We start from the raw sequence: 27067 nt of genomic DNA on the forward strand, positions 1-27067 counted from the left end.
AATATCCAACTTCTCACTACAATTGTTCTTTTCAAATTCAGACAAGGAAAATTTGAAGATAAAAACTATTCCATAAACTCAGAGGATGAGCACATTGTGGGTTTTTGTTAGATTCGCTCTAGAGAGTATCAGAATTATCAGCCTCCCACCTCACCCCCCAAGGAAGGGTTCTGAAAAACAAGGCGATGAAGATGGTGAATGAGCCCAAAGCTATTCCTCAGTAGTAAAGGTGGAAAGGAAAGTGCAAGTCATGGAGTGGCCCCTTGCTGCGGTCCTCTAGACACTGGAAGCATCAGCGGCCCTGTACTTGAGAAGACACAACTCATCTACTTGGACATTCTGAGCTCCTACTTACTATTTCCTTCAGTCTCCTCTCTCCCCTCTAGGGTGAATGAACACTACTTTCTGAAATGAAAAGACAAAGTTATTAAAAGCATGCTAATTAAAACAATGCAGACCCTGCAAATTAACTGAGATGACAAAAGCAGAACCAGTTAGTGGTGGAAAACCTGTAGGAAGGCAGGCACACTAACAGACTAGAGGTGGGGCTGCACACCAGGCCAACCAGGATGGATATCAACTTGATATAATCCAAGAATGCCTACACTGTTCATGTTCCTTGACCTGCATGTACACACACACATAACCCCAAAATATTTATCACAAGATTGTTCGTGGCAGGAAAAACAAATTAAGTGGGTGTCCAGCAATGGAGATTGCCTGAAAAAATTGGGGTATATAAATGTAAAGGGATATTATCGTTGTTCAGTAAAAAACAAATGAGGAACTCAAAGGAACATGGGGACTGCTCCCCAACCCTGAACCATGTAAATGAAGCTGACATGGGTGGGTCATTAAAGAACCACTATGATGAGCCCCCACACACACACATCTCCCTGCAGAGGGCCAGGGGCACTAAGAGTGTTGTACACATCAGATGCAACCGCTGCATTGGGTATTTCTGCCTACTCCTCTTTCTTGGTTACAAAGGGTGGTTTAATGTAGGGAAGAGGGGGGACTTTTTTTTTCCAGGAGTGACAATGAGGTAAAGACAAAACACATAAATAAAAGATATTTTTAAAAACTAAGTTACAATTCCATATTACCTGCTCACATTGACCTCAAACATAATTGTCCCAGGTATTAAACATACGAGTTTTGTTTCTTCCTGTAAGAATTCTAGAGAACCTTCAGTGGACATTCTTTAAAACGTGCCTGGAATTGCACAGTCTTTGCAGAGTCAGCTAAAGTTTGTGGCGCACCTCACCTTAAGGTGAATAAATGCCAGCTATGTCTGGGACCACATGTGGGGAAGCAGCCCACCCCAGCAATCGATGACCCCTCTGCCTGCCCTGCCTCCTACCTGGTACAGCGGCTGAGTGATACACTTCCTCCCAGGAATAGTTAGCTAAGTTCACAGGCTGGACCACCCAAGAATGGTGTATTAGCATGTCCAAGGTCATGCGCTCTTCTGGATTGGGCTGCAGGAGCCCACAGAAAAGGTTCAAAAGGTCTAGGGAGAACAGAACAGGATCACACATGGAGAAAGGTTCGACTGACACCAAACAGGTTTTTATGCCTCCTACTCCAAATCCCTTTTCAGGCCACCCAACCCTTAAACCAGAGACTTTCTGGAGACCTCTAAGTCCCTTCCCATGACTTAGAATGTCACCCATGATGGAGGAGAGAGGGGTGGATATGCAGGAGAGTCAGTGGTTGAACTGGGGATGTCAGGGCAATGAGCCACATTTATAAGCAAGGGCCACAAAGCACAAAGACTGGGTAAACCAGACAGTTGGGCCATTCAGCCCACCCTTGTTTCAGACAATGCATCAAGGGATGCTTTGGGACTTCAAAATTAACTTCAGAAGACTAGGGAGAAGCCTTTAACAGGCCTATTTCCCTTTAATCGCCTATTATAGAACCATCATCTACTATGAGATCCAGGCCCTTCTCTTAACCCCAGGCATCTTTTCAGTCTGCATAAGCTCAGAAGAAAAAGAGTCCCATATATTTACCACCTTCTTCATCAAACACCACAGCGGGATTTCTGTAAAGCTCTTGCCAGGAGGCAGTGCTAACAACCATATCATAGGTTAGTTCAGGCCTTTTACTTGTACATAATAACTGTTTTTGAAAGGATAAGACTGACACACCCATAGTATATTCAGCATCAGTGTAATACCAAAGGGTACTACAAACTCGAGGGGTACGTCAGAGTTCACCTCTTCTAGTACTTGGTGCACAAATACGTGTTCATCTCCTCTCCCCATCCCTTCCTCAAGTGACATACTTCCATCTCATCCCCGCTTGGCCTGCATATATTTCTGAGGTGAACAACACGAATCTTGGTGACCTGTTCTCATGAGGAAAGCATTTCACCACCTGGATTAAGAGAGTGGCACTTCTGTGGACGCCCACTCTGATGATGTGGCCACCGCATGTGGCCTTCCATCCTCACGCACCCCGGATTTTCAACAAAGCATCTTTCCACCCCAAAGGAGGCTTTTCATGGAGGAAAACACATTCCCCCAACTCCTTGTTCTCCTTCCTACCCTTCTCAAGGGAGATCCTGTTCTCAGGTTTCTCATGGGCACAGAAAGTGTGAAGAGCTCATTTGTAGAATCATTTGAAGTAGGCGGCATGTGCCATCTTAAGAAAGGACATTCCCACAACAAGCCACTGACAACTCAGTCCAATGTGTAGGAAAGCTACCTTTCTGCCTCTAGCATCAAAAAGCAAAGAATGGTAATGTTGGCCTTCAATGAAGATCTTGGTTCATTGCTTTTGGAGGACCACAATTTTGGGGTCAGAGAATTAGAGGATCGGGAAAAAGGAAAGTAAACGGCCACCCCCCCAGAAGGAGATAAAGTGACCAACCACTCTGGAAGAAGAAAGAAAATGGAAACATGGAAGCTCTTATGGGAGGATTCACAATGAAATGAAATGCACTTACCAGCTGAGACCGAAAAAGGAGGGTGTATTTCAGCCTCCAGGGCCTCGTCCAGCTCACTGAAAGGATTCTCTTCAAACATCAAAGTATAGAGAGTCACCCCGAGGGCCCACATCTCCATTTCGGGTCCTCGGTAGCTGTTCAGAAATAAGCAGCAGTCAGTAACACGTTCACAGGCATATCCCAACCATCTGATACACTGACTGGAACTAGCCCTGGGCATGCAGCCCCTCCTCTGGCTGGCACACCTGCATCAAGCTGGCAGGACGAAGCTACCTGCAAGTCACTGTTCCCACTCATTTGCTCCTGAACAACAGGAGAAGATACCCTCAAGACTGTACCTTAAGAGGAATGAAGCCAGCCTTGTAAGCATGGGTCTTACCCCCATGGTGTTCATACCCTTTGTGAGAATGAAGAATATCAGGTGGTGTTATGTCCACAGGAAAGATGAATGCTTCTCTACTGGGAGGAATTGTGTGTCTTTAGTACCTACTCAGCCCTCATTTGTTGAGATAAAGTAACGACATTTGACCATTTAGAGGGAGGACAGGAACCTAATCCAAGAGATGCTGGGCTCAGAGCAGGGCCAAGAATTCTGCCCAGTCTGACAGCCTTCACAGAGCAGACTCCCAAATCCCTACAGCCAAAGCCAAGGGCAACCTCTCAATGCCTTGTGGATTCCTGGCCCTGACACACCCAACCTGGATTGTCAGCTAATGAACCTGAGCCATCTGGTGCCTGGAGCAGCACCAGGACTTCCAAAGATGATGCAGGGTGACTCAGGGGCAACACCTTGCAAGTCAGGGTCTTTTGGAACAAGCTCCTGGACACAGCTCTATCGAAATAAGTCTGTGACATCGTGGTAAGGTTGGTTTTCCTGTGCAGATCATGTAATCAGCCTAAGCCCTCGTTCATGTAACAGGTTTTCCTGTGCAGATCATGGAATCAGCCTAAGCCCTCGTTCACGTAACAGACCAAATTCAGAGACAATAGTGAGGTCCCCTCAGGACCTCAGAGAAGACGAGCCCGGGGAGATCCAAGCGTGCTTTGTAGGCCCTTGGCATCCCTAGAGTGTCAGAGGCTCCAGGCTGGGAATCAGATGGCCTAGGACCAATGCCCCACAACTCTCAGTCCTTCATTTGGTGAGCTGCACTATGCATGGAAGGTCCTCAGTTTGGGAAACAGCAAGAATCTTAAATGTGAATCCCCGATGTTAACCTAATTTGCCAGCCAGATCATCAATACTTTATCTTTTGAGTGAACAAACTGCTGTCATTCTAGGTGCCGGTGTAACTATTCCTTTGTAACTAGCATTTTCTCCACTGATCTGCACAGGACACCCAACATCCAGGTGCTTCAGAGCCTCCTGTCGAAGGCCGCCCTGGATCCAAGGTGCTGAGCTCAGAGCTCCTTGCTCTTTGTTACCTCTCCTTATCCTATTGGAGGCCCTCAGAGCCCTTTTTATAACCAGCCAATGGCACGGGGATCAAGACGGGAGGGAGCCCAGCTGCACTGGGGTACATACGCATGTCCCATGAGGACTTCCGGGGAGCAGTACTCAATAGTGCCACAGAAGGTGTAGAAGCATTTGCCAGGTTCCATATAAACAGCTGAGCCAAAATCCACCAGCTTAATTGTGAAGTCCTCTGCAATGATGATATTTTCATCCTTAATGTCTCTATGGATGATGTTTTGGGACCGGAGGTACACTATTGCTGATACCACCTAAAACACAGGTACAAATAGGGGTCATGGGGGCAGCTAGGTGGCGCAGTGAGCAGAACACCAGCCCTGGAGTCAGGAGGACCTGAGTTCAAATCTGACCTCAGATGCTTGACACGTACTAGCTGTGTCACTTAACCCCAATTGCCCTGCCCCCCCAAAAAAAAGAAAGAAAGAAATAGGGGTCATTCTCAAGGAAAACGAATCTGCTCTCCTGCCCAGGCAACAGGGCCACAGAAAGGAGCTTTACACAGGGGAAGTGGGCACCACACTAGGCTGGGAGCCTGCTCAGAGCCATGCCATCTGAAATCCCAGAATGTCGACTGGTCATGCTCATGAGCATGCTGGTGCTGGAGGTGACAGGGGGCTGACCTCATTCCCTGCTCCATGACAGCAATGCTCTACAGACTCTGGGTTTGTGGAGGGGACAGGGGGGCGTCAGTGCCTCTTCCTCTCATGGGAGGCACATCAGACCATTTTCTGAACTTGAACTAGTAATCAAATAGGAAGAAAATCAGGGAAGTGTGTGTGTGGGAGGGGTGTTTTATATGAACTCAAGTTTGAATTAGAAAACTAAAAAATCGAAAGTCAAGATGTATGGACACCTGAGAGAATCCTGAATATTCAGTTTTAGTCAGTGTTACACTGTCCACACCATTTTCAAAGTTCCGAATAATAAAGATTCTAAGAATTCCCTCAAAATACAGGCTTCATTTTAGAAGTACGGTATAGTATGGTAGCTCTTACTTTGAGGGAGCAATGAACACCATACACACACACACACACACAGACATACACATATACATACATACACACACATATACATATCAGGTGTGTAATATGTATGTATCTGTCTGGATGGTGTCTTTTGTTAATAATTTGGCTACATTACACCCTTTTGTCACATGGGACATGTGGGGATATCAGTCTTACATTGAGGGAAAGGAGAGTTTTATAACACGTGTTCTTTATAATTTCCCCCCCCCCGAAGACCCCAAATCTTCACTGAGAGGATCAAGGCCCCCTTACTTCCTTAACACTACCTGTTAAGAAAGGAGGAGCTTCAAGATGCAAAAAAGTTTTCTTTCACGTCTTCTGGATGCTGGAAGAGCTCAATAAATATTATTGGTCATGACAAACTAAAGACCGCATGGACTCTACTTGTCTATGCTGCCACAATACACTGAAGCGCCAACAGTTTAGAGTGAGGTGGGACCTCCCAAATCATCCACTCCAACTTGTACCCAAACAAGAATCCCCTCCAAGCTACCTAGCATATGGTCCCTCGCCTTTGTGTGAAGACCCCCCAGCAAATAGGCGCCTCTTCAGCCCTAACCACTTCAGAATCTCTCTCCATCATGGTACACACAACCCTCAGGATGTCCGTGTTTTGGAGGTGACACATGAGCCCCCCCGACCCCACACAGGCCGGCTCTCACTTGTCTGAAGATGTAGCTCGCCAGGGGCTCGTCCACACTGGGGTGGCTGTCGATGAACGTGAAGAGATCCATACCAGAGCCATGCTTCTCCATCACAAGCTGGAAAAATCCTTCGTTTTCAAACACATCTATCATCTGGAAGGAGGAAGAGAGCAGCCCATGACAACGCCAAGCTCATTCATCTTTTTGTTGCTACTCCCTTTCAGATAACGGAGATGAGAGCACCAAAGCAGTTACCAGTCACATACCTTGATGATGTTGGGATGCTGCACCCGTGAGAGAATGGCAATCTCTCGAGTCACTTTTCCCAGTTCTGGATCTATCACCCAACAGTCCTCCAACACCTTCTCCTTCCTGATAAACTTGACCACAACCTAGACCAAGAGCAGAGGGCAAAAAGACCATCAAGCACTTCCTCAACCTTTATCCCTGCTGCTCCAAAGTTTGTTTTTAACCCTGTAAACCCACAGGATGAATGAGCAGCCAAACTGACAGAGTTCTGTTACTTTTCAAATTGTAGACTTTTAACATTTGATTTATTTCCTCAATCTTTCAAAAAGAAATTTAAAGTAGCAATGCAAATTATAAAGTTACGTGCACACACATGGATATATCTCGTTTTGTTGTTCAGTCATCTTTCAGTCACGTCTGACACTTCATGACCTTGTTTGGGGTTTTCTCAGCAAAAATACTGGAGTGGTTTGCCATTTCCTCATTTGACAAATGAGGAAACTGAGGCAAACAGGGTGAAGTGACTTGCCCAGGGTCACAAAGGCCAGATTTGAACTCAGGTCTTCCTGACTCCAGGCCCAATGCTCTTTCCACTGGGCCACCTCGCTAACTGTATGTACATAGGTATATGTATGTGTATATATATGTATATGTTTATGTATACATACAATGTACATATAACACACATATCAGCAAAACAAATCTGTGCATCCACATAAAATCAGCTGAGAAGGCCCCTTAGGTCTCTACGTCTTCCCCTGCCTGTTTATCTGGGGCAAAAAATACTTCATTCCTCTTTAACACATATTAGCCCTATTATGTTTGCAGAATACTCCGAAAGCCTTTTCAGTGAAGTTTTTCAAGTCGTCAGATCCTGAAACACTTGCCACTCCTCCAAAGTGAGCCAGTGATCCAGTGCTAGCCCTAGCTGACTTGCTCCAATGTGAGCATGAGGAAGGTCCATGACCCCAACAGTTCGAGAGCTCACTGGGGAGGTAGCCCATCATGTCTCAGTTGTTCCTGAGCAGACAGCAGTATGTCTCTGCCTGATCACTCAGAGGCCACGGGGTGTAGTTCCCCATTTTGGGAGGCATTCAGAAAGCAGCACCTGGCAAGGCTCATGAATATTCTGTGACACCAATAGATGTGATGTGGGACCCACCCACTGTCACTACCGACTCTGCTCAGAACCAGCTTTTCAGTCTTCTGCCATTTGCTGCCTATCATAAGATGGACAAGGAGGTCCCAGGTGTATCTTTGCACTCTTGTGAAGCATCCACACAAATAAGTGATATTAAAAACCTCCCAAAGCTGCCCTCTGCCCATCCCATGCTGGCAGACCACCACCAAAGGACATAAAAGAGCAACGCGTAGGCAGGAAGAATTACTACAAGGGGCATGGGGCAGAGGGGCTGAGACCCGCTCCACACCCATCAAGAGGGTCTTTACCTCCTGGTCATCTTCCTTAGGCTTAGCAATCCAAACAGAGCCAAAGGCGCCGCTGCCGATGGGCCTCAGGGTGACATAATGCTTTGAATATTCTCCATCATAAGCCCTCAGTCCTTCTAAGTCTTTACCCCGGGAGGATTCATCCAAATGGTCTTTTAGTTTTTTAATCTGGAACAGAATGAAACAGGGGCCCCAGAGGCCAGATGGTGAAGTGGACAAGCAGTGGCCTGGCCCAGCCTGGTCCAGGCCACAAAAGGGGCACTGAATGAGCCATTCCTTACAACATCTGAAGCCATGATGCTTGCCAGGCTACAGAGAGGAGAATTGAGTCTTTCAGCACCAAAGCAGACATACTAAAAAATCAACATAAATTCTCTCACCTCCTCCCATTCAGAAGAGGAAAGGAAAGGCCAAAAGATGGATAGCACTAAGGGAGGTGTAGGAGAGGCCCTAAGGAGATCATCTGGCCCATGCTCTGGGAGGTCAGTGACTAGCCCAAGAGGACATCAGATACCTACTTCTCCTGTGCTGATCCGAGGCTCTTCAAATAAGGACTGAGATGAGGAATACAACCTGGAAAACAGATGCTGGGCCCTTCCTATTGAGCGATGGTTCTGGAAGAAGTCTTTCACCATCCAGCAGCAAAACAAATCTGTAGGTCCCCTTAGCTCCACGTGCTTTAGTTCAAACTGTATACCTAAAGGAGGGGAAAAACAAGAGGATATGGAGGCACCAGACACAGTATAAGGAAGGGCACAGCCAGGGCTGGGCTTCAGCGGGGTCAGGAAACACGACCACCATCACAGGGCAATGTGACAATATCAGTACTGGACGCCCATGGCACAGAAGCCAGGCTGATCGTGGCCCGGTGACACAGGCCGCCAACAAGGGAGGAGATATCGGAAGGTCAGTCAGTCAGTAAACCTTGATTAAGCTCTTACTATGTGCCAGACACCGTGCTACACCCTGGGGGTACAAACAAGGGCAAAAGATAGTTCCAGCTCTCAAGAAGCTCCCTGTCTGATGGAGGAGACAACATGCAAACAACTGTACAAACAAGATGTCAACAGGGAAGGCACTGAAATGAAAATGGATTGGGAGAGGTTTCCCAGAAGAAGCCAGGAGGTAGAAATGAGGAGGAGAAACACTGCAGGCCTGAGGGATGGACAGCCAGTGAAAATCTCCACAATCGGGCACCGGAGCATATTGTTCAGGGAACTGGAAGGAGGCCAGTGTCGCTGGACTGCGAAAGGGGTAAGGAGACTAGAAAGGTTTGTGACAGGGGTGGCTTGCTATGTGACCCTGGAGCTTATAGGGAGCCCCTAGTTTTACTGAGAGAGAGGAGGAGAAAGGGGTGACCTGGTCAGAGCCACACTTAAAGCCGGTAGACCCACCAGTGAGGCTATTAGAAGAGTCCCCCAAGGCGGCACTGTCAGAGGAAAAAAGGGGCGCATGTGAGAGACGTTACAAAGGAAAATCAACAATCCATGGCAACAGCTTGGATCTGGGAGGCGTGCAAGAGAGTGAGAAGTCCGAGATGATTCCTCAAGTGGGAGCCTGAGGACCTGGGAGGAAGATGGGAGGAAGATAGTGAGTTCAGTGTTGGATAAGCTGAGTTTAAGAGGTCTAAGAGACATCCAATTTGAAACGTCCAAGAGGCAGCTGGAGATGTGAGACCGGAGGTGAACAGAGATGGAGAAGTAGATCTGAGAATCATCCACAGGGAGATGATATCTGAATCCATGAGAGTAGGTGAGCTCATCAAATGAAACAGTAGAGAGAGAAGAGAAGAAGGTGAGGGAGGAACCCTATGGGACACCTGTGGATGGAAGGCAGGAGGCAAGGGGGTAAGAGGGTCTACTCCCCTCACAATTGTCCGTTTCCAGCGCAGCTTCCCAGGGCACACAGAAAGCAAGAAGCCCAACACTCCAGGCGGCTTTCCCCAACCATGCTCTCTGTCCCTGTCTACAAGGAGAAGGCAATGACACTGCTCCCCTCCCCTGTTTATGAAAGAGGACCACGAATGCAGGCTCAGCACTATTTCCCAAGTGTGCTTTCAGCAGGTCAGTCACCAACGTGCCATATGTGGCAAACGGCAAAATATCGGAGAGTATACTTGAGGGATAGTAAATACACCAAGCATGTTCTGTTTCCAGAGGATGAGAATGAACTAAGTTAAATCACTCTGAGGGAGGAAAGAGTAGAGGGCATGATAATGTTGACTGGAAGGAAAATATGGAGGGAATAAATCAAGTCAAAGCAAATAAAAGCATAATGACAAATGTTCAAGGAGAGGTGTTGAAGCGCCAACAAACTTCCAGCTTTTCAGAGAGAAGAAGGGAGAGGGGAGAAGAGGAGAAAAGTATTTTTATTCCAGACCTTAGAACATTGGCAAATAGCACAGAATGTCCAAGGTCATGGATCGCAGAAAGCCAGAGAAGGAAGGGGCCTCAGAGCCTAATACAGAGCAAGTAAGAACATGAGCCGTAGGATGTCGCCACTGGAAGGGACCGCAGAGCACAGAATGTTGACGCTCCAATAGCACCGGTCAAACAAAACTATGAACACCTCCATCGTGCCAAGGCCCAGAAATGGATCAGCTAAGGGGCACATCCTGGAGACCCCTTTCTTTCTAAACGGGATGGAGGCCAAGTCAGACCCCCACCATCCATGACCTGAAATTTAGTTCCATCTCAGCTCCTGACTCACTACGACCTGAAGCAAGACCATTTCTCCTCTCAGCCTCCTTCATCTTCCAGATGGCTCCAGTGTACTGGAAGGATGTGAAGGAAGTCAGAGATGCAATCTTTCCTCTATATAAGGAAAATGCTGGGAACCCAGCGCTCTGCAGTCATTTTGCAATCTGGGTCTGCCTTGGGGGCTTTTCAAGGTCTGAGTCACCAGCTGACGTAAGACTCGGGAATCCCAGAGGCCAGAAGAGGAGAAGAGGGAAGGGAATCAGCCTTTCTTTAACCATGTTATCTCACTTGATCCTACAACAACCCTGAGAGGGGATATTATTGTCCCCATTTTACAATTGAGGAAACTGAGGCAGAGAGAGAAGTAATTTGCCCAGGATACTCAGCAAGGAAGTGTCTGAAGCACCACCTAAGATCCAAGTCATGTTTTACCCTCAACAAAGAGGGCTGCTGGCTTACCACAGAAGGATCCATTGAGCAAGTATGTGCTGTGAAATGGTGTTGCAACAATTCAGCTAGCAGCTGCCGTGGGAGTGAAAGACGAACACGAGTCCAACAACAAGGATGCTGCCAGCACAGGTTCTTTTGATCTGCTTTACTAAGGAAAGTAGCGTTAGGGGGTTAACAATCTTACTTCAAACCAACATACAAATATCATTCGCTTAGTTCAGGGGAAAAAGCCAGCACCCTGAACTTCAGAGCAAATACAAACAAATTACAAACATACATTATAAACAGACCAAATACAATTCATAGTTACCAAGAAAACATCAACATCTGAGTTCAGGAGCCAGGGAGCCCATAACAAACAGCTGGCCCAGAGTCACTCGCCACTCCTCCTGTGGCTCAGAGCCCCAATGGAGAACGCCAGCCTCTGGGTTTATATATCTTGTTCAGGGTCAAAGGTGAGTCACACATGCGCCTCACTCACATGACCTAAAAGTGTCACAAAAATTCAACTTAAACCCATGTAGTCTAAAAGCCTCTGATGTCGCAAACATGTCATTCAAACCCATGTAAACTAGGCTTTCTCTTGAGGCAAGGAGGTCATCAAGGTCTCCTAATTTAATCAAGGAAACAAAGGCCAAACTCTTCAAGGGCACTTGGTTGAATAAGTGTTAAAAGCCCATCTTAATTACCAATGCAAATGGTAAGGAAAGTGGACCGGAGAATCATATGATCTCTTCTAACCCCCACAAGGCCCTATCAATCCTCAACTAAGTCACTAACCTTTCGTTACACTAAGTTTTAATATCCTTTAAACCTCTCCACTGAGCTCTCCCATCAGCACCTCAAATTCAACACATCCAAAACAAAACTTACTACCTTTCCCCTGCAATCTACATCTCTTCCCAACACCCAAGTCACTGCTCCTACAACATCCTGCCTTCCAACTGAAGCTCTGGCTTCAATAATTCACTGCTTATCCCACTTTCAATTTAATTAAACATTTACCTATTATGGATGTGCCAGATACTGTTCTAGGCTTTGGGGCTACAAAGACAAAAACGAAAACTTCTGTCTTCCCTCAAGGAGCTTCTACTCCCCTCAATGATGAAGGACATGTACAGGGAAGTTGATACAAGATCACTTTAGCAGGGAAAAGCCCTGAGAACTGGGGGAATTGGGAAAGGCTAGAAGCTAAGACCTGATAAAGGCCTTGACAAAAGTGAATTCCAGACACTTACCAGCTGAGATGGAATCCAAAGGCAAGTGTCCTGGACTCCAAATCCAGAGATATGCCTACCATGCCAAACTGCCTCTCAGAGACATAATAAATGGAGGGTTGAAAGCTATAATGGAGGGCGGAAAGAAGCTCAAATAAAAGACAGGCCTGCTGTGAAGGGGGAAAAGGAAGGGGAAGGGAATAAACATTTACCCACACCTCCTGTGCACCGAGCACTAGATGCTATGCACTTCACAAACACAATCTCATTGCTTCTCACAATAACCCTGGGAGGTAGGTGCTGTTCATATCCTCATTTCACAGTTGAGGAACCTGAAGTAAACAGATTATGTGACTAATTAATGTTGAAAAGAAGGCCAAAACAGTCAACTTTTATTTCGTCCCCTTTCTCTTCCAAAAAGAATAAGTGGACAATGGGGAGGTGAAACTTCAGATGACCAATCAATCACCAAGCATCTGTTACGGGCACTGTGCTAAGCACTGAGCATACAGATCTTGCTCCCAAGAAACAGCAAAGCACTCTGGATCTTGGCCAGGAAAACCCCAAATGGAGTCACAAAGAGTTGGACATGATCAAAATGACTGAACAATGAGAGAGCCGACAGGTACATGAATACATAGAGATTTACAGAAGAATCAACACAAAGAGTTAAACACAAGGTACTTTACGAGGAAGGCCCAGTAGTTGAAGGGTCATGAAACTCTTCAAGGTGGTGCTTTAGCTGGATCTTGAGGAAAGAGATTCTACAGAGCAAAGAAGAGGAGGGAGTGCACGGGGGATGACCTGTGTAAAGGTCCAGAGGCTGGAGGGGAGTGTTCTGTGTGAAGTTCAGAGAGAAGCCAGTTTGGCCAGACCATAGAATGTGGGAAGCTGAATAATGGCCTGTGTGGCTGGAAAGATAATGTGGGGCCAGATGGTGTTGGCTTTAAAAGCTAAACAAATGAGTTTATGTTATTCTCAAGCCAACACAAAGCCAATGAAGTTGGAGTAACATGGTCAAATCTCCGAGTAAGGAAAATCACTTGAGCAGCTGTCTGAAAGATCGACCGGATCAGGAAGAGCCTGGAGACAGGTGATTGTGATGACCTAAGCAGGAAGCGCTGAGGGCCAGAACCAGAATGGCAGCTGTGAGCCGAGAGAGGGGGTCAGGTGCAAGAGATGTTATGGAGGTGAAAAGTTAAATTTAGCAGATGATTGGATGTGTGCGATTAGGGAAAGCAACAAGTCTAAGATCGTGAGGAGGTTAGAAACCAGGAAGATGGGAAGAAATGTGGTCTTTCAAGAGAGGCATAGGAAAATATGTAAATATAGTATAATGTAGGGGAAAGGAATTCAGTTTTAAACATAGTGATCTTGCAATGTCTCCAGAAATTACAGTTTGAAATGTCCAGTAGGCAACTGGTGACATGGGATTAAAGCTCAGAGGACAGACTGGCACTGGATATAGAGTTCTGTGAGTAATCTGCATTGAGATGATAATTAAATTTTAATTGAACCAAAAATAAATGGAAAGAACAGTAAGAGGTGCCCAGATGAACTATATCCCAGGGTACTGAGGAAAAAACTAACTGGTGGATATGATTTCTGAACCCATGTCTATTACCTTTATTAAAATTATTTCTTATTTTTAGCATTCATTTTTAAAATTTTGAGTTTCAAATTCTCTCCCTCCCCTCCTTCCCCCACTCATCAAGAAGACGAATAATATTATACCAACTATATATGTGAAATCATGCAAAACATATTTCCACATTAACCATGTTGCAAAAGAAAACATCAAAAAAAAAAAAAAAAAGAAAAAGGAAGCTTAAAAAAAGAGCGCTTCAGTCTTCATTCAGTTCTCTCTCCGGACGGGGATGGCGTTATTTATCACGTGCCCTTCAGAACTGTCCTGAATCATTGTCTTGATCAGCATAGCCAAGTCTTTCACATTTAATCATCATTACAATATTGTGGTTACTACGTACCGTGTTCTCCTGGTTCTGTTCACTTCACTCAGCATCAGTTCATATGAGGCTTCCCAGGTTTTTTCTGAAATCATCCTGCTTGTGATATCTTATGGAACAATAGTATTCCATCAAAATCATACACCACAACTTGTTCAGCCATTCCCCAATTAATGGGCATTCCCTCAATTTCCAATTCTTTACCAACACAAAAAGAGCTGCCATAAATATTTTTGTACAAATGGGTTTTTCTTCCCATTTTTAAAATCCGTTTTGGATACAGACCTAGTAGTGGTATCACTGGGTTGGGTCAAAGGGTAAGCACAGTTTGGCTGTCCTGTGGGCAGAGTTCCAAATTGCTCTCCAGAATGGTTGGATCAGTTCACAATTCCATCAACAATGCATTAGTGTCCCAATTTTTCCACATCCTTTCCAGCACTTGTCATTTTCCTTTTCTTTCAGGTTAACCAATCAGATAGGTGTGAAGTGATACCTGAGTTATTTTAATTTGCATTTCTCTAATCAATAGTGATTTAGAGCATTTCTTCATGTAACTATCCATAGCTTTGATTTGTTCTTCTGAAAACTGCCTATTCATATCCTTTGATCATTTATCAACTAGGGAATGGCTCTTGTTTTTATAAATGTGGTTGAGTTCTGTATGTACTTGAGAAATGAGGCTTTTATCAGAGATGGTTGCTGTAAAAAATTTTCCCCAGTTTCCTGTGTTTCTTCTAATCTTAGCTGCAACGGTTTTGTGTGAAACCTTTTTAATTTCATGCAATCAAAATTATCAATTTTAATTCCCACAACCCTCTCTATTTCTTGCTTGGTCATAAACTCCCTTATCCACAGAGCTGACAGGTAAAAATGTCCACGTTCACTTATTTACGACATCACCCTTTATGTCTAAATCATCTACCCATTTTGACTTTATCTTGGTATATGGGGTGAAATGTTGGTCTATGCCTCATTTCTGCTGAACTGCTTTCCAGTCTTCCCAGCTGTTTTTGCCAAATGTAAGTTCTTGCCCCCAAAGCCTGGATCTTTGGGTTTATCAAACACTAGATGACTATGGTCGTTCACTACTGCATATTGTGTACCTACTCTGTCCCATTGATCCACCGCTTGGTTTTTATTCAATACCAGACTGTATTCATGAATGCTACTCTGTAACGTAGTGTGCAATCTGGTACTGCTAGGTCGCCTCCTATTTTTTTCATCGATTCCCTTGATATTTTTCACCTTTTGTTATTATTTTTTCTAGCTCTATAAAGTAATTTTTGGTGGTTTGATCGGTGCGGCACTGAATGAGGAAATTAATTTAGATACGATTGTCATTTTTATTATATTGACTCTGCCTACCGATGAGTGACTACTAGATATATCTTTATTTGTGTAAAAAAACGTTTTATAGTGGTGTTCATAGAGTCCCTGGGTTTGTCTCGGCAACCGTGTATGTTATCTTTTAAAGACTGTAGAGAATGGAAAAAGTGCTACCAGGCTGGAGGATAACACATTTTGTCCTGATTTTCCAAAAAGGGGAGAAGGTAGATTTTCAAAACTTTAGGCCAGTGAGACTGACTTAGATTCCTGGCAAAACCTAGAAGATACTATCAGAAAGACGGGTGTGTGATCGTTTAGAAAAGCGGAGCATGACTTCACCCAGGACAAGTCACGCCAGATTAACTTTTTTATTGGGCTAGGTAGCTCCATTACGAAGGAAGATTAATCTGACAATGATGTTCAGGAGAGAGATGTGGGGGGGATAAGGGGTACAGCCAGAGTTGGGAGGTGAGAGGCAGGTGACCACCTTAACACATTAGGTATGAAGTAACCAAGCCCTCGATTCGAAGGGTAAAAGTGGAAATGGAAATGGGGGGTGGGTGTGAGACGCTGTAAAGGGAGAATTACTGACAGGACGGAAGCAAAATGACCATAAGATTTCGAGCGAGGGCAATGGGACGGCGATGGTATTGTTGCTCAAAATGGGCAAATAAGGCGGGCAGAGGGGGGGTGCCAGGGTGGCGGAGGTTTCTGGAGCGTGGTGGGATGTCGCTCCTCGGAGGTGGAAGTGGCCCGCCTGCATGGAGCTCTTCCACAAACGACGAGGCCAGGGCTGGGCAGAGCTCAGGAGACAGGTCTGCCTACACACGGCGGGGATAGCCGCGCAAGCGGCCGGGACTTCCAAAGTCCAGCCCCTAGAGAGGAGGCGTGGAACGTTACTTGTACGTGGGAAGACGGCGGGAGAAGAGAAGCTAGTAAAAGAGAGAGGCAGGAAAGGCATTCACGAGACGCTTGTGAATCACAGAATACGACTGACACCAGACTAGATGTTGGCGCAGACGCTTTGAGAGAACAGCTAGGCCCGACCCCACGCACCTAAGGGCGAGAGGCTACCAACCATCCACTTAGGGCGCAGATACTGTTTTCAGGGCTTCGTTCACGCGTTGTTCTTTGGTTTGTTTTTTCATTAACTAAAAGTGATAACGTAGTAACAAGTGGATTTTTACCTATAAGGTCATAAATGCTTCAGTCTAGAAATGGAAAATCAATTGGGAACCCAACTGGACACGATATGGAGAGAAAGGCGTGCGAAGCCAATAAGCTTCAGGAACAAAGCGGCAACTCTAGCTATAGCTGAAAGTCCATCACAGGGGAAGAAGCCAATCGTCTGCCAGGTTACCAACCTGTAACAAAATCACATCATACCCCAATAATCAGGCAGGCTTGTGATGAAGCCCAGACAGCATGACATCACCCAGGGATTAAAGAGGAGTCAGCAAGTATGAAAACAAGCGCTCCACAAAGGCCTGCGCCCAAGAACGTACCTCGCAGGACTGGACATCCTGGAAGTTCTGTGTCTCGTTTGTGGCCACCAACACTTACAGGTTAATAGGTATGGGGCTTTGAGTAGATTCGTGTTGTACCTGGGAAACTGGGCGGAGTGCTGCCCGTTCAGCCTGACTGAGGAAAAGAAATGGATGGGACGGAATTTGAACAATTTTGAGAAGGCAGAATCCACTGGGAGATAGAGTGTGGCGGATTTCCAGCCCAGGACAGGCTGGAAAGGTTAATGGGAAGTATCAGTGGCTCCTGGCTGGGAGATCACAGAGTGCGCGGGCTACACCAGCGCAGACTGGGCCGTAGTGGAGCTGAAGTGGGTCCGGCCCCAGTGAACTCAATCACTGGCAGCGGTAGTGATCCCCAAGCCTCTTAGCACGGGATGGTGGTCTCTCAGAACTGGATGAGACAGAAACATAGGGCCTGCGGCAGCAGCAGCAACTACTCCTGGGGATATTAGCCCACAGACAAGTCACATGCTTGAACTCCTGGGAGCCATGATGGCAGAGTTAAAGTAAGTGCTCTCGTTCCCCAATTCCTAACCTTGAAAAACCTAGAGGATATTGCCCCAGGAAAAACCCTGGAACAGTGGCTCCTAGGAGTATAGCAGTCTTTTAGCCCTGGAGGCTAGGGAGATCCAAGGGAAGGGTCCCTCCTGCGGTGGCAAAAGGAGTCCAGGGCAGGACCACAGTCATTCCAGCAAGCCCCACCTCAGCAGACCAGCAGGAGACCCTGAGCCCCAGGGGGGTGGAGCCGACAAGCACCAATACCAGGACTCCAGGCGTGGCTCTGCACAGCCAGGGGAATCAGCAGACATCAGTGCCAGCATCCACCAGAGGTTGAGCCTATGCAGCCCTAGGGGAGGAGGTGACTTCCAGTGGCCAGACAACCCCTCCCCCACACCTCATGCTGTGAGTTTCAGTGTAACCCTGGGGAAAATCAGGAGGACCTGGCCTTGGCACACACCAGCCAGCTCCAGCTCAGTACCAGGTGAGCAGCAGCATTTTATGTATACATATGTGTGTGTGTGTGTGTGTGTGTATGTGTGTGTGTACACGCGCATGCGTGTGTGTGCCTTAGAAGCAGAGATCCACTTTAAAAGCCAGGAAAAAGGCAACCACCATGAATAAGAAGCAGACTAGAAAAGTAAAGATTATAGAATCTTACTACGGGGACAGGGAAGATCAAAATACAAATTCAGAAGAGGACAGCATTGACACTGTACCCACATCTGAAATATCAAAAGGGAACATGAACTGGTCTCAAACCCAAAAAGAATTCTTGGAAGAGCTCAAGGAGGAATTTAAAAGCCAAATTAGAGAGGTAGAAGAAAAACTGACCAATGATTTTAAAAATACAAATGACAAAATGAAAAAAATTCACTGAAGAGAACAATTTCTTAAAAGGTAAAATTGGCCAACTAGATAAGGACTTACAGAGCCTATATGAAGAAAACAACTACTTAAAAGGAAAAACTGACCAAGTGGAAAAGGAGGTACAAAAGCTAATTGAAGAGAATAATTCACTAAAAATTAGAATTGGGCAAGTAGAAGCTAATGAATCTATGAGGCATAAACAATCAGCCAAACAAAATTTAAAGAATGAAAAAATAGAAGAAAACATATCTCATTGGAAAAACAACTGACCTGGAAAACAGATCCAGGAGAGAAAATATAAGAATCATTGGTTTACCAGAAAGCCATGGTGAAAAAAAGAGTCTGGTAAGTATCTTCTAAGAAATCATCAAAGAAAACTGTCCTGAGGTCCTAGAACCACAGGGCAAAGTAATCATCGAAAGAATCCACAGAGCACCTCCTGGAAGAGATCCCAAATTGAAGATGCCAAGGAATATTGTAGCCAAATGCCAGAGTTACCAGGTTAAGGAGAAAATACTACAAGCAGCCAAAAAAAAAACCAATCCAGATATCAAGGAACTACAGTTAGGGTCACACGAGATCTTGAAGCTTCTACATTAAAAGATCAGAGGGATTGGAATGTGATATTCCGTAAGGCAAAGGAGCTTAGACTACAACCAAGGATCAACTACCCACAAAATTGAGCATAATCTTTCAGGCAAGGGATGGACATTCAATGAAACAAGAGATTTCCAGACCTTCCTGATGAAAAGACCAGAGCTCAATGGAAAATTTGATCTTCAAATACAGGACTCAAGTGAGGCATGAAAAGGTAAAAGGAAAAAAAATAGAAAAAAAAAAACCTTGTTATTCAATAAGGCCAAACTGTTTACATTCCTATATGGGAGGATGCTACTTGTTAATCTTGAGAATTGTGTATTTATTATGACATTTAAAAGGGATCTGCATGGATAGATGGTGTGGGTATAAATTAACTGGTGTGATGATAAAAAACCTGAGGGGCAGAAAGGGATTGTAATGGGAGAAGAGGAAAGGAGGAGGCAGAAAAGGGTAAATCACATCACGTGAAAAGGCACAAAAACATATTATAGTAGAGGGAAAGAAGGGAGGGAGATGAGCACTGTTTCAGCTTTACTCATTGGATTTGATTCAAAGAGGGAATAACATACTCTGTTAAGTATAGAAATCTAACTTGTCCTATAGGCAGTAGGACGGGAAAGGGGAAAGAAAAGGGGGGGTGGGGTTAGAAGGGAGGGAAGAATTAGTAAAGGAAAAGGGTAAGATAAGGAAGGGGGGCTGATAGGAAAGAAAAATTAAGGGAGGCAGTGGTCAAAAGCAAAACTCTTTTGAGGGAGGGGAGAAATAAAAGCATAAATGGGGGGGAATAGGATGGAGAGAAAGATACAGATAGTAATCATAACTATGAATGTGAATAGGATGAACTCTCCTATAAAATGGAGACAGATAGCAGAATGGATTAGAAACCATAATCCTATAATATGTTGCTTATAAGAAACACATTTGAAACAGGGATACACACAGGGTAAAGGTAGAAGACTGGAGTAGAATATATTATGCTTCAGCTAAAGTAAAAAAAAGCAGGGGTAGCAATCCTAGCTTCAGACAAAGCAAAAGCAAAGACAGATCTAATTAAAAGAGATAAGGAAACAAACTATATACTGCTAAAAGGCACCATAGACAATGAAGCAATATCATTACTTAACATATATGCACCAAGTGGTATAACATCCAAATTGTTAGAGAAGAAGTTAAGGGAGTTACAGGAAGAAATAGACAGCAAAACTATACTGGTGGGGGACCTCAACCTCCCCTCTCTGAACTTGATAAATCTAACCTCAAAATAAACAAGAAAGAAGTTAAGAAGGTGAATAGAATTTTAGAAAAAGTAGATATGACAGACCTCTGAAGACCTCCACCATGGAGTTCTTTTCTGCAGGAAGCCACTTGAGGGAAAGGGATAAACTCTGGGGAGACCTGGCCTCTCCAGTGACCCTGAACCCACCTCCTCTAGGAAGATCAGGAGGGAGGGCAAAGGAAACAAATTTTTAATGTCCTGTAGAGGCCTGTCAGGATCTGGTCTCCGCTTCATACTCCTGGAGTGTCACGAGAGATCAGAGAAGGGTGCTATCAGAGCAGAAAACTTGTGTATGAATCAAAAGACACAAGAATTCCTGCGAGTTTTCTGCTTATGCAGGGATCCCCCCTACAGTAGTAAGGTCTCAACTAAATAAAAAACATAAGGGCTCCTATCTAACTCATTATTGTGTCCCCAAGATTTCATCTTCTCCTCAAATTGGCATCTCTAGAACTCAGGCAATAGCCAGTACTCTCCAAGGCTCCTAAAGGTGGCCTCGGCCCATTGAGCACAATGGGCAGAATCCCAGAAATAGGTGAGGCTCCCATGGAGACAGGATACTACCACCCACCCACCCCCCATTAACCCAGAAAGTGTTGAAACATCAAGTTCATGAACCTCTGAAAAGCTGTGTGTGTTGTGCAAACCAAAGGCCATAACCCAGGATCTGTAAGGGCTATGATGAGACTGGCAGATTGTCTTCTGTTCATCAGTTTTCTCATATTCAATTACTGGGGCTCTGCCAGAAAAGATAAAGGGTCAGACAATGTGTTGGTAAGCAAAATGGGCTCTTAGCACTTAGTTCAACAAGTGCCCTTGAAGAGTTTGGCTTTTTTTCCTTTGAGTAATTCAGTGTATTTCATTGAGTCTTACTAAGGGCTAAGCCCCAGGCTCTAACCCCTATTAGGTGTTAACCTAACCTATGTGGATGTGAACCTCCCAGGGTCCTAAGGGGAGGGGCTAACTCAAGAGCCAATCATAGCAGCCTAAGTTCTGGTCCTTCAGATGACATTTGATGATGTCTGAAACCCTATAAGAGAAGACAGAGCCATTTGCGCAGGGCTGTCACTCTTGGTGGCATTTGGAGACTCCCGGGCAGCTGTAGCTAAGAAGCCCTCCAGCTCATAAACCTGGATGTTGGGACTTTGTTAAACTCTGGTAACTATGTACTGGGATTTGAATCAGACAAGGTCTGTCTGTTGATGTTTGTACTTTGTATTTTGCTCTGAAGTTCAGGGTGCTGGTCTTTCCCCCAAACCTTAATAAGTGAATGATATTTGTATGCTGAATTAAAGTAAGCTTGTCAACCCCTTAACATAGCTTTCCTTAGTTAAGCAGATCAAAAGAACCTGTGCTTTTGCAGCATGCTGGTAGCGTTCTTGTTGTTGGGCTTGGGTTGATCTTACACCCCCACAACAGCTGCTAGCTGGATTGTTGAAACAGACAAACCCTCCTTTTTTCAGGAACTCTTCTAAATGACAGTTTTTTGCAGCTATCAAGCTACCAAAGACAGGATAAGATGATCAGAAAACCCACCGTGGGAAGACAGGCACAGTTATTCATTGCTGGTGGAGCTTTAAACAGGTAGAACTGCTTTGGAAAAACATTGGGAACCAAGTGTGGTAGCAGACTCTGGCAGTTCTAGTTGTGGGGGAGGCTGAGGCTTAGTGTTTCATGGGAGTCACAGAAGGGCTAAAGCCATTAGGATGTGTGCACTAAGGTGGGCATCTAGGAGTGGAGAGTGGCCAAGCTGTTTGTGAAGGGAGTCAGGAAACAGAGAACTCTACATACCAATCAGGTTCAGGGTCGATGGCTTTATTTCCAGCTTAGGCAATACAGGGAAATCCAGCGTTCCCCCCACCCCGGGGAGAGTAGGAAATAAAATGTTACTTTAAAAATTCAATAACCTAGAGAGATTCCACTACTGGCATTATATCCCAGGAAAGCTATGGATGACAAGAAAATATCACATGCTTGAACATGTTCGAAGCAGTATTATTTGAAATAACAAGAGAAGTACCCAACACCAGGGGAAAGGCTGAACAAATCATGGTATCTGAATTGATGGAACATTACTACACCATAAGGAATTACAAACATAAAGCATCCAAAGACATATGTGTGGAGAGAGCACAGCCGTGTAAATCAGTGGCAGCATAAACTTCAATACAAACAGATCACTCCTGCAGGTTAACATTGTCCCGGTTCTTCTGCATTTTTCTCTATTTTGCTAACTATTTCCCAATACCATTTCCATACGGTTCCTTGCAGCAGCTCGTGTGTGGCACCCAAGTGATGAGTGCACAGGCACCTCAGTCCATCTGATGAGGCCATATGCAGGGTTCAGGGTCAGGACGATCCAATTTTTCTGTTAACAATCAAGAGCCTAAAGCATTCTGATGCCGAGAGGGACCGTATGTGTGCTAAGTATCACTGACTCAGGCTTGAAAATCCATAAGTGAACCATTTTGGGAAGAATAAACTTTGTAGCCAGGATTTCCTGGTGTTTTTCCCTTGGGAAGTTTCTACTGTGTCACAACAACACAAAATATCTTTTTAAAATTTACGGTAATCTTCAATCTTACCGAGCAGGAACAGGCCCAGGGCAGAAGTACCAGCTACAGCCGCAGTCAAGCCCCAGGCTTCTCAGCCCAGGACAGGAGTCTGTCAGAGCGCAGAGCCTGCGGCCATGGGAGCAGCCAGCCCGAAGGCCTCCAGCCCACAGTCTAAAGGTTTGAAACTCGCCTTGAACTTCCAGGAGCCATGATGTCCAGGTAAAATGGCTCTCATCCCTCCCTTGAATAAACCGATAGAATACTTCCACAGGAGAAACAGAGGAACCAGATGTGGGGCTTCAGTAGCGAGAGAAGTTGGGGAGAAGGCCCTTCCTGTGGTGGCAGAAGGGGAATCGTGCAGGAAGAGAGGTGTCCCAGCAGCCCTCACCTCAGCAGAACAAAAGTAACTGAGCCCCAGGGGGCGGAGCTAACTAACATCAACACCAGGACCCCAGACGTGGCTTTGAACAGCCAGGGGAAGTGGCAGACACCAGCACAGACAACAACTGAGACCACCCCTGCTGTAGAGCAGTCCTGGGGAAGAGGAGACTTCCAGCAGCCAGACCACCCCTCTCCCACACCTCACGAAACCAGAGGCCGTAGAACATAAAGCCAATGAGCAGGCCCACAGATTCCAACACAAGAAACTTGGGACAGAGCCCCCTGAGCCTCAGAAACAGAGATCCACTTTAGAAGCCAGGAGGAAAAAAAAACACCATGAAAAAACACACTAAAAAGCCAAAGACCATTGATTCATGTTATGGAGACAGAGAAGATCGAAATACCAGTTCAGAAGAGGACAGCATGGACACTATACCCACATCTGAAACCTCAAAATGGAAAGTGAACTGGTCTCCAAACCAAAAAGCACTCCTGGAAGAACTCAAGGAGGCCTTTAAAAACCAAATTAGGGAGGTAAAATAAAAAATGGAAAAAATGGAAAAAAAATTCACTGAGGAAAACAAATCTTTAAAAAGTAAAATCAGTGAAATGGTTAAGGAGAATCAGAATATACATGGAGAAAATGTCTCATTGAAAAGTAAAATCAACCAAATGGAAAAGGAGATAGAGAAGATAAAGGAAGAAAACAAAACATTAAAAATTAGAATTGGGCAAGTAGAAGCTAACAACTCTATGAGACATCAAGAATCGGTCAAACAAAAATCTAAAGAATGAAAAAATAGAAGAAAACATGAAATATCTGATTGGAAAAACAACCGACCTGGAAAATAGATCCAGGAGAGACAATCTAAGAATCATTGGTCTACCTGAAAGCTATGATGAAAAAAAGAGCCTGGACAGTGTCTTCCATGAAATCCTTAAAGAAAATTGCCCAGAGGTCCTAGAACCAGAGGGTAAAACAGTCATCAGAAGAATCCATCGATCACCCCTGGAAAAAGATCCCAAATTGAAAACTCCAAGGAATATTATAGCCAAATTCCAGAACTACCAGGTTAAGGAGAAAATACTGCAAGCAGCTAGAAAGAAACAATTCAAATATCACAGAACTATAGTCAGGATCACGCAGGATCTGTCAGCTTCTACATTAAATGACAGGAGAAATTAGAATATGATATTCCAGACCTTCCTGATGAAAAGGCCAGAGCTCAATGGAAAATCTGATCTTCAAATACAAAACTCAAGAGAGACATGAAAAGGTAAATGGGGCGGGGGGGGGGGGACCCTAGTTAATCAACGGGGCTAATTAGTTACATCCTGATATAGGATTATATTGTTTTACATATGTTTTGTATCTATGTCAATCTTGAGAACAGTATAGTTATTATGACAATTGAAAGGGATACTCATAAACTGTGGGTGTTAGTATAAAATAGCTGATATAATGATAAAAAATATAATTAAGAGATACAAAGGAATGGTTCTGGGAGAAGAGGTAAGGAGTAGAAAAGGGTAAATTACATCACATGAAGAGGCACAAAAACAGAGTAGAGGAAAAGAAGGGAGGGAGAAGAGCGGTATCTGAGCTTTACTCTCATCGGATTTGGTTCAAGAAGGGAATAAGTATATGATAAGTATAGAAATCAAACTTGTCCTACAGACAGTAGGAGGGGGAAGGGGAAGGAAGAGGGAGGGGGTGGTCAGAAGGGAGTGAAGAAGTAGCAAGGGGAAAAAGGTTAGATAAGGGAGGGGAATCAAGAGGGAGGGTAAACTGAGGAAGGCGGTCAAAAGGAAAACTGTTGAGGAGTGGAAGGGAGAAATAAAAGCATAAACAGGAGGGAAACAGGATGGAGAAAAAGACACAGATAGTAAGCATAACTGTGCATGTGAATGGGATGAATTCTCCCATAAAATGGAAGCGGATAGCAGAATGGATTAAAAACCATAATCCATGATTGTTTGGTGATCTCATCAGCTCTATGGACTCAGTTACTGTCTCTATGCTGATGATTCTCAGATCTACTCAGCCCTAACCTTTCTACTCACTTCCAGGCTCACATCTCCAACTCTCCACTAGATATCTTGAATTGGACATCCCACAGATATCTTAAATGTAACACGTCCAAAAATGAACTTAAGATCTTTCTTAAAAAAAAAAGCCTTCCCTCCTCCCAGTACCCAGGCCCACAAATTATCACCCTTGATCTCTCACACCCTTTCTCATCCCCCACCCACCCATCCAATCAGTGCTCAAGTCCTGTCATTTCTACCTTTGTAACATCTCTTCCATATGCCCCCCTTCTCTCATCTGGCACTCCGAGGGACACCACACAGAAAAGAATTCGACTATACAGAGGTTGGAATAGAATGCAGCAGCAGGGCGAATAGCGAGGCCCAGGGAACTTCAAGAGGTCAGCTGTGAAATCTACATTCTTTAGATACAACCAGTTGAGAAGCTACTTAAATGTACTATAATTCAGTCTGCATTTAACCATCTTGTTCACTAAAGTATCATCAGATTGTGAAATACCTTGTTAAAATTCAGAAACGCCATAGTCTAGAAAACTTCCACAATCTATCCTGAAAATGTCTTGAGAGAGAGCGGTAGAAAAGTGTTGTGAAAGGGGAAAGCACTATAGAGATCTGAATTTAAGAGTAAGGCACAAACTTGCTTGGGAAATCAAACGAAAACCCATTAGTAAGACTAATAAATATGAAATACTGAAGGGTGAGCTCTGTAAACATTAGAGATCCCCTGGGAAGTGAGAGCTTAACATTCCGGACAACAAACTATGAACTTACTAGATTTAAGACTTATACTTAATGCATACTTTAAAATCATACATTTCACGAAAGTACACAGAAATCAGAAACACATTAATGAATCCTTTTCACCAAAATTACTACAAAGATTTTTAAAACTCACAAAAAAGTTCCCCCAATTATATAGACACTAATATGGTAGCATCCAAAGAGAAATGTGAAGCTACTTAAAGCTGGTGATAGCAGTAAAATTGAAGAATTAATGCAAATCAAGTAGTTATGCCCATTCTCTCGAATCCCTGTGATGTACTTACTGAGCTTAGCCCCATCTCTGTGATTACAGGTCCCGGTGTAAGTGCCTTCCACGATCTCCGATGGGAGGCTAAGTCTGGGCATCGGTTGCCTTCCCGTTTTCACAGGGGTGGAGGTTGCTCGAGCAGGCAGTGTTTGCTTTTCTAGTGGGTCTTCTGAGGGATCCACATTATTATATTTTGGAGGGCTATGGGCTGAAACAGTGTCCTCTGGTGCTGATCCTCCCTGGCTGTCCTCTGAGGCATCCAGCTTCTGCCCATCCATATCTGGGGACTCCACATTGGGTGGAGGTGTCATTTGGGAGTCTAAAGTATCAGGGAAGTGATCTCTACCGCCAGGAGCAGAGGAGTTCACATCATCATCTGTGACTTCAGTAACAACTGGGTCCCCTGACAAGCCACTTTCTTTTGGATCAGAAGCAGGGAAAGAACCCACTACACTGGCATTTTCCAAGACCCTTGGTTGAGAAGTGGATTCTCCTACTATAACCACTGAATTCCGTTGTTGGTTTTTAGGGTCTCTTTTCGGTTGACCATGGTACTCCTTTTTTAAGATGCCAGTTACGCTTTTTTGACCTTGCACCATCCCCATCTCTGCAGGTTCCTCCTCAGAAGCTTCCACAGATGAGGGCTGTTCCTCTTGTGCACGTGGACTCTCAGCAGTGACATTAACCATGCTGCAGATAGTAACATGGATTACATAGTCACATCACAACCGTTAAGAAACAAAAACAAGAGTATGCCATTTACTATCTCAACTGTGCCAAAAAGGCTGACTGCCTCTCTACCGAAGATCTCAGGCTTCTGTCCCCAGGA

The 27067-nt window shown here is 44.8% G+C and overlaps 1 protein-coding gene across 1 annotated transcript in view; it reads right to left on the minus strand.

The window, feature by feature from the left end:
- Positions 1-361: 361 nt before the first annotated feature.
- Positions 362-27067, minus strand: part of PASK (PAS domain containing serine/threonine kinase) — a 55311-nt gene continuing 28605 nt past the window's right edge. The window contains exons 9-17 of the mRNA XM_036754753.1: positions 26255-26928; positions 8313-8491; positions 7795-7962; positions 6363-6488; positions 6115-6249; positions 4479-4678; positions 2957-3090; positions 1364-1513; positions 362-405 (exon numbers count right to left, since the gene is read on the minus strand). Of these exons, the coding sequence (XP_036610648.1) occupies positions 383-405; positions 1364-1513; positions 2957-3090; positions 4479-4678; positions 6115-6249; positions 6363-6488; positions 7795-7962; positions 8313-8491; positions 26255-26928 (1789 nt within the window). The 3' untranslated portion in view covers positions 362-382. The remainder of the gene's footprint in view (positions 406-1363; positions 1514-2956; positions 3091-4478; positions 4679-6114; positions 6250-6362; positions 6489-7794; positions 7963-8312; positions 8492-26254; positions 26929-27067) is intronic.

Source organism: Trichosurus vulpecula, chromosome 4 (assembly GCF_011100635.1).
Source record: "Trichosurus vulpecula isolate mTriVul1 chromosome 4, mTriVul1.pri, whole genome shotgun sequence".
Classification (NCBI taxonomy): Eukaryota; Metazoa; Chordata; class Mammalia; order Diprotodontia; family Phalangeridae; genus Trichosurus; species Trichosurus vulpecula.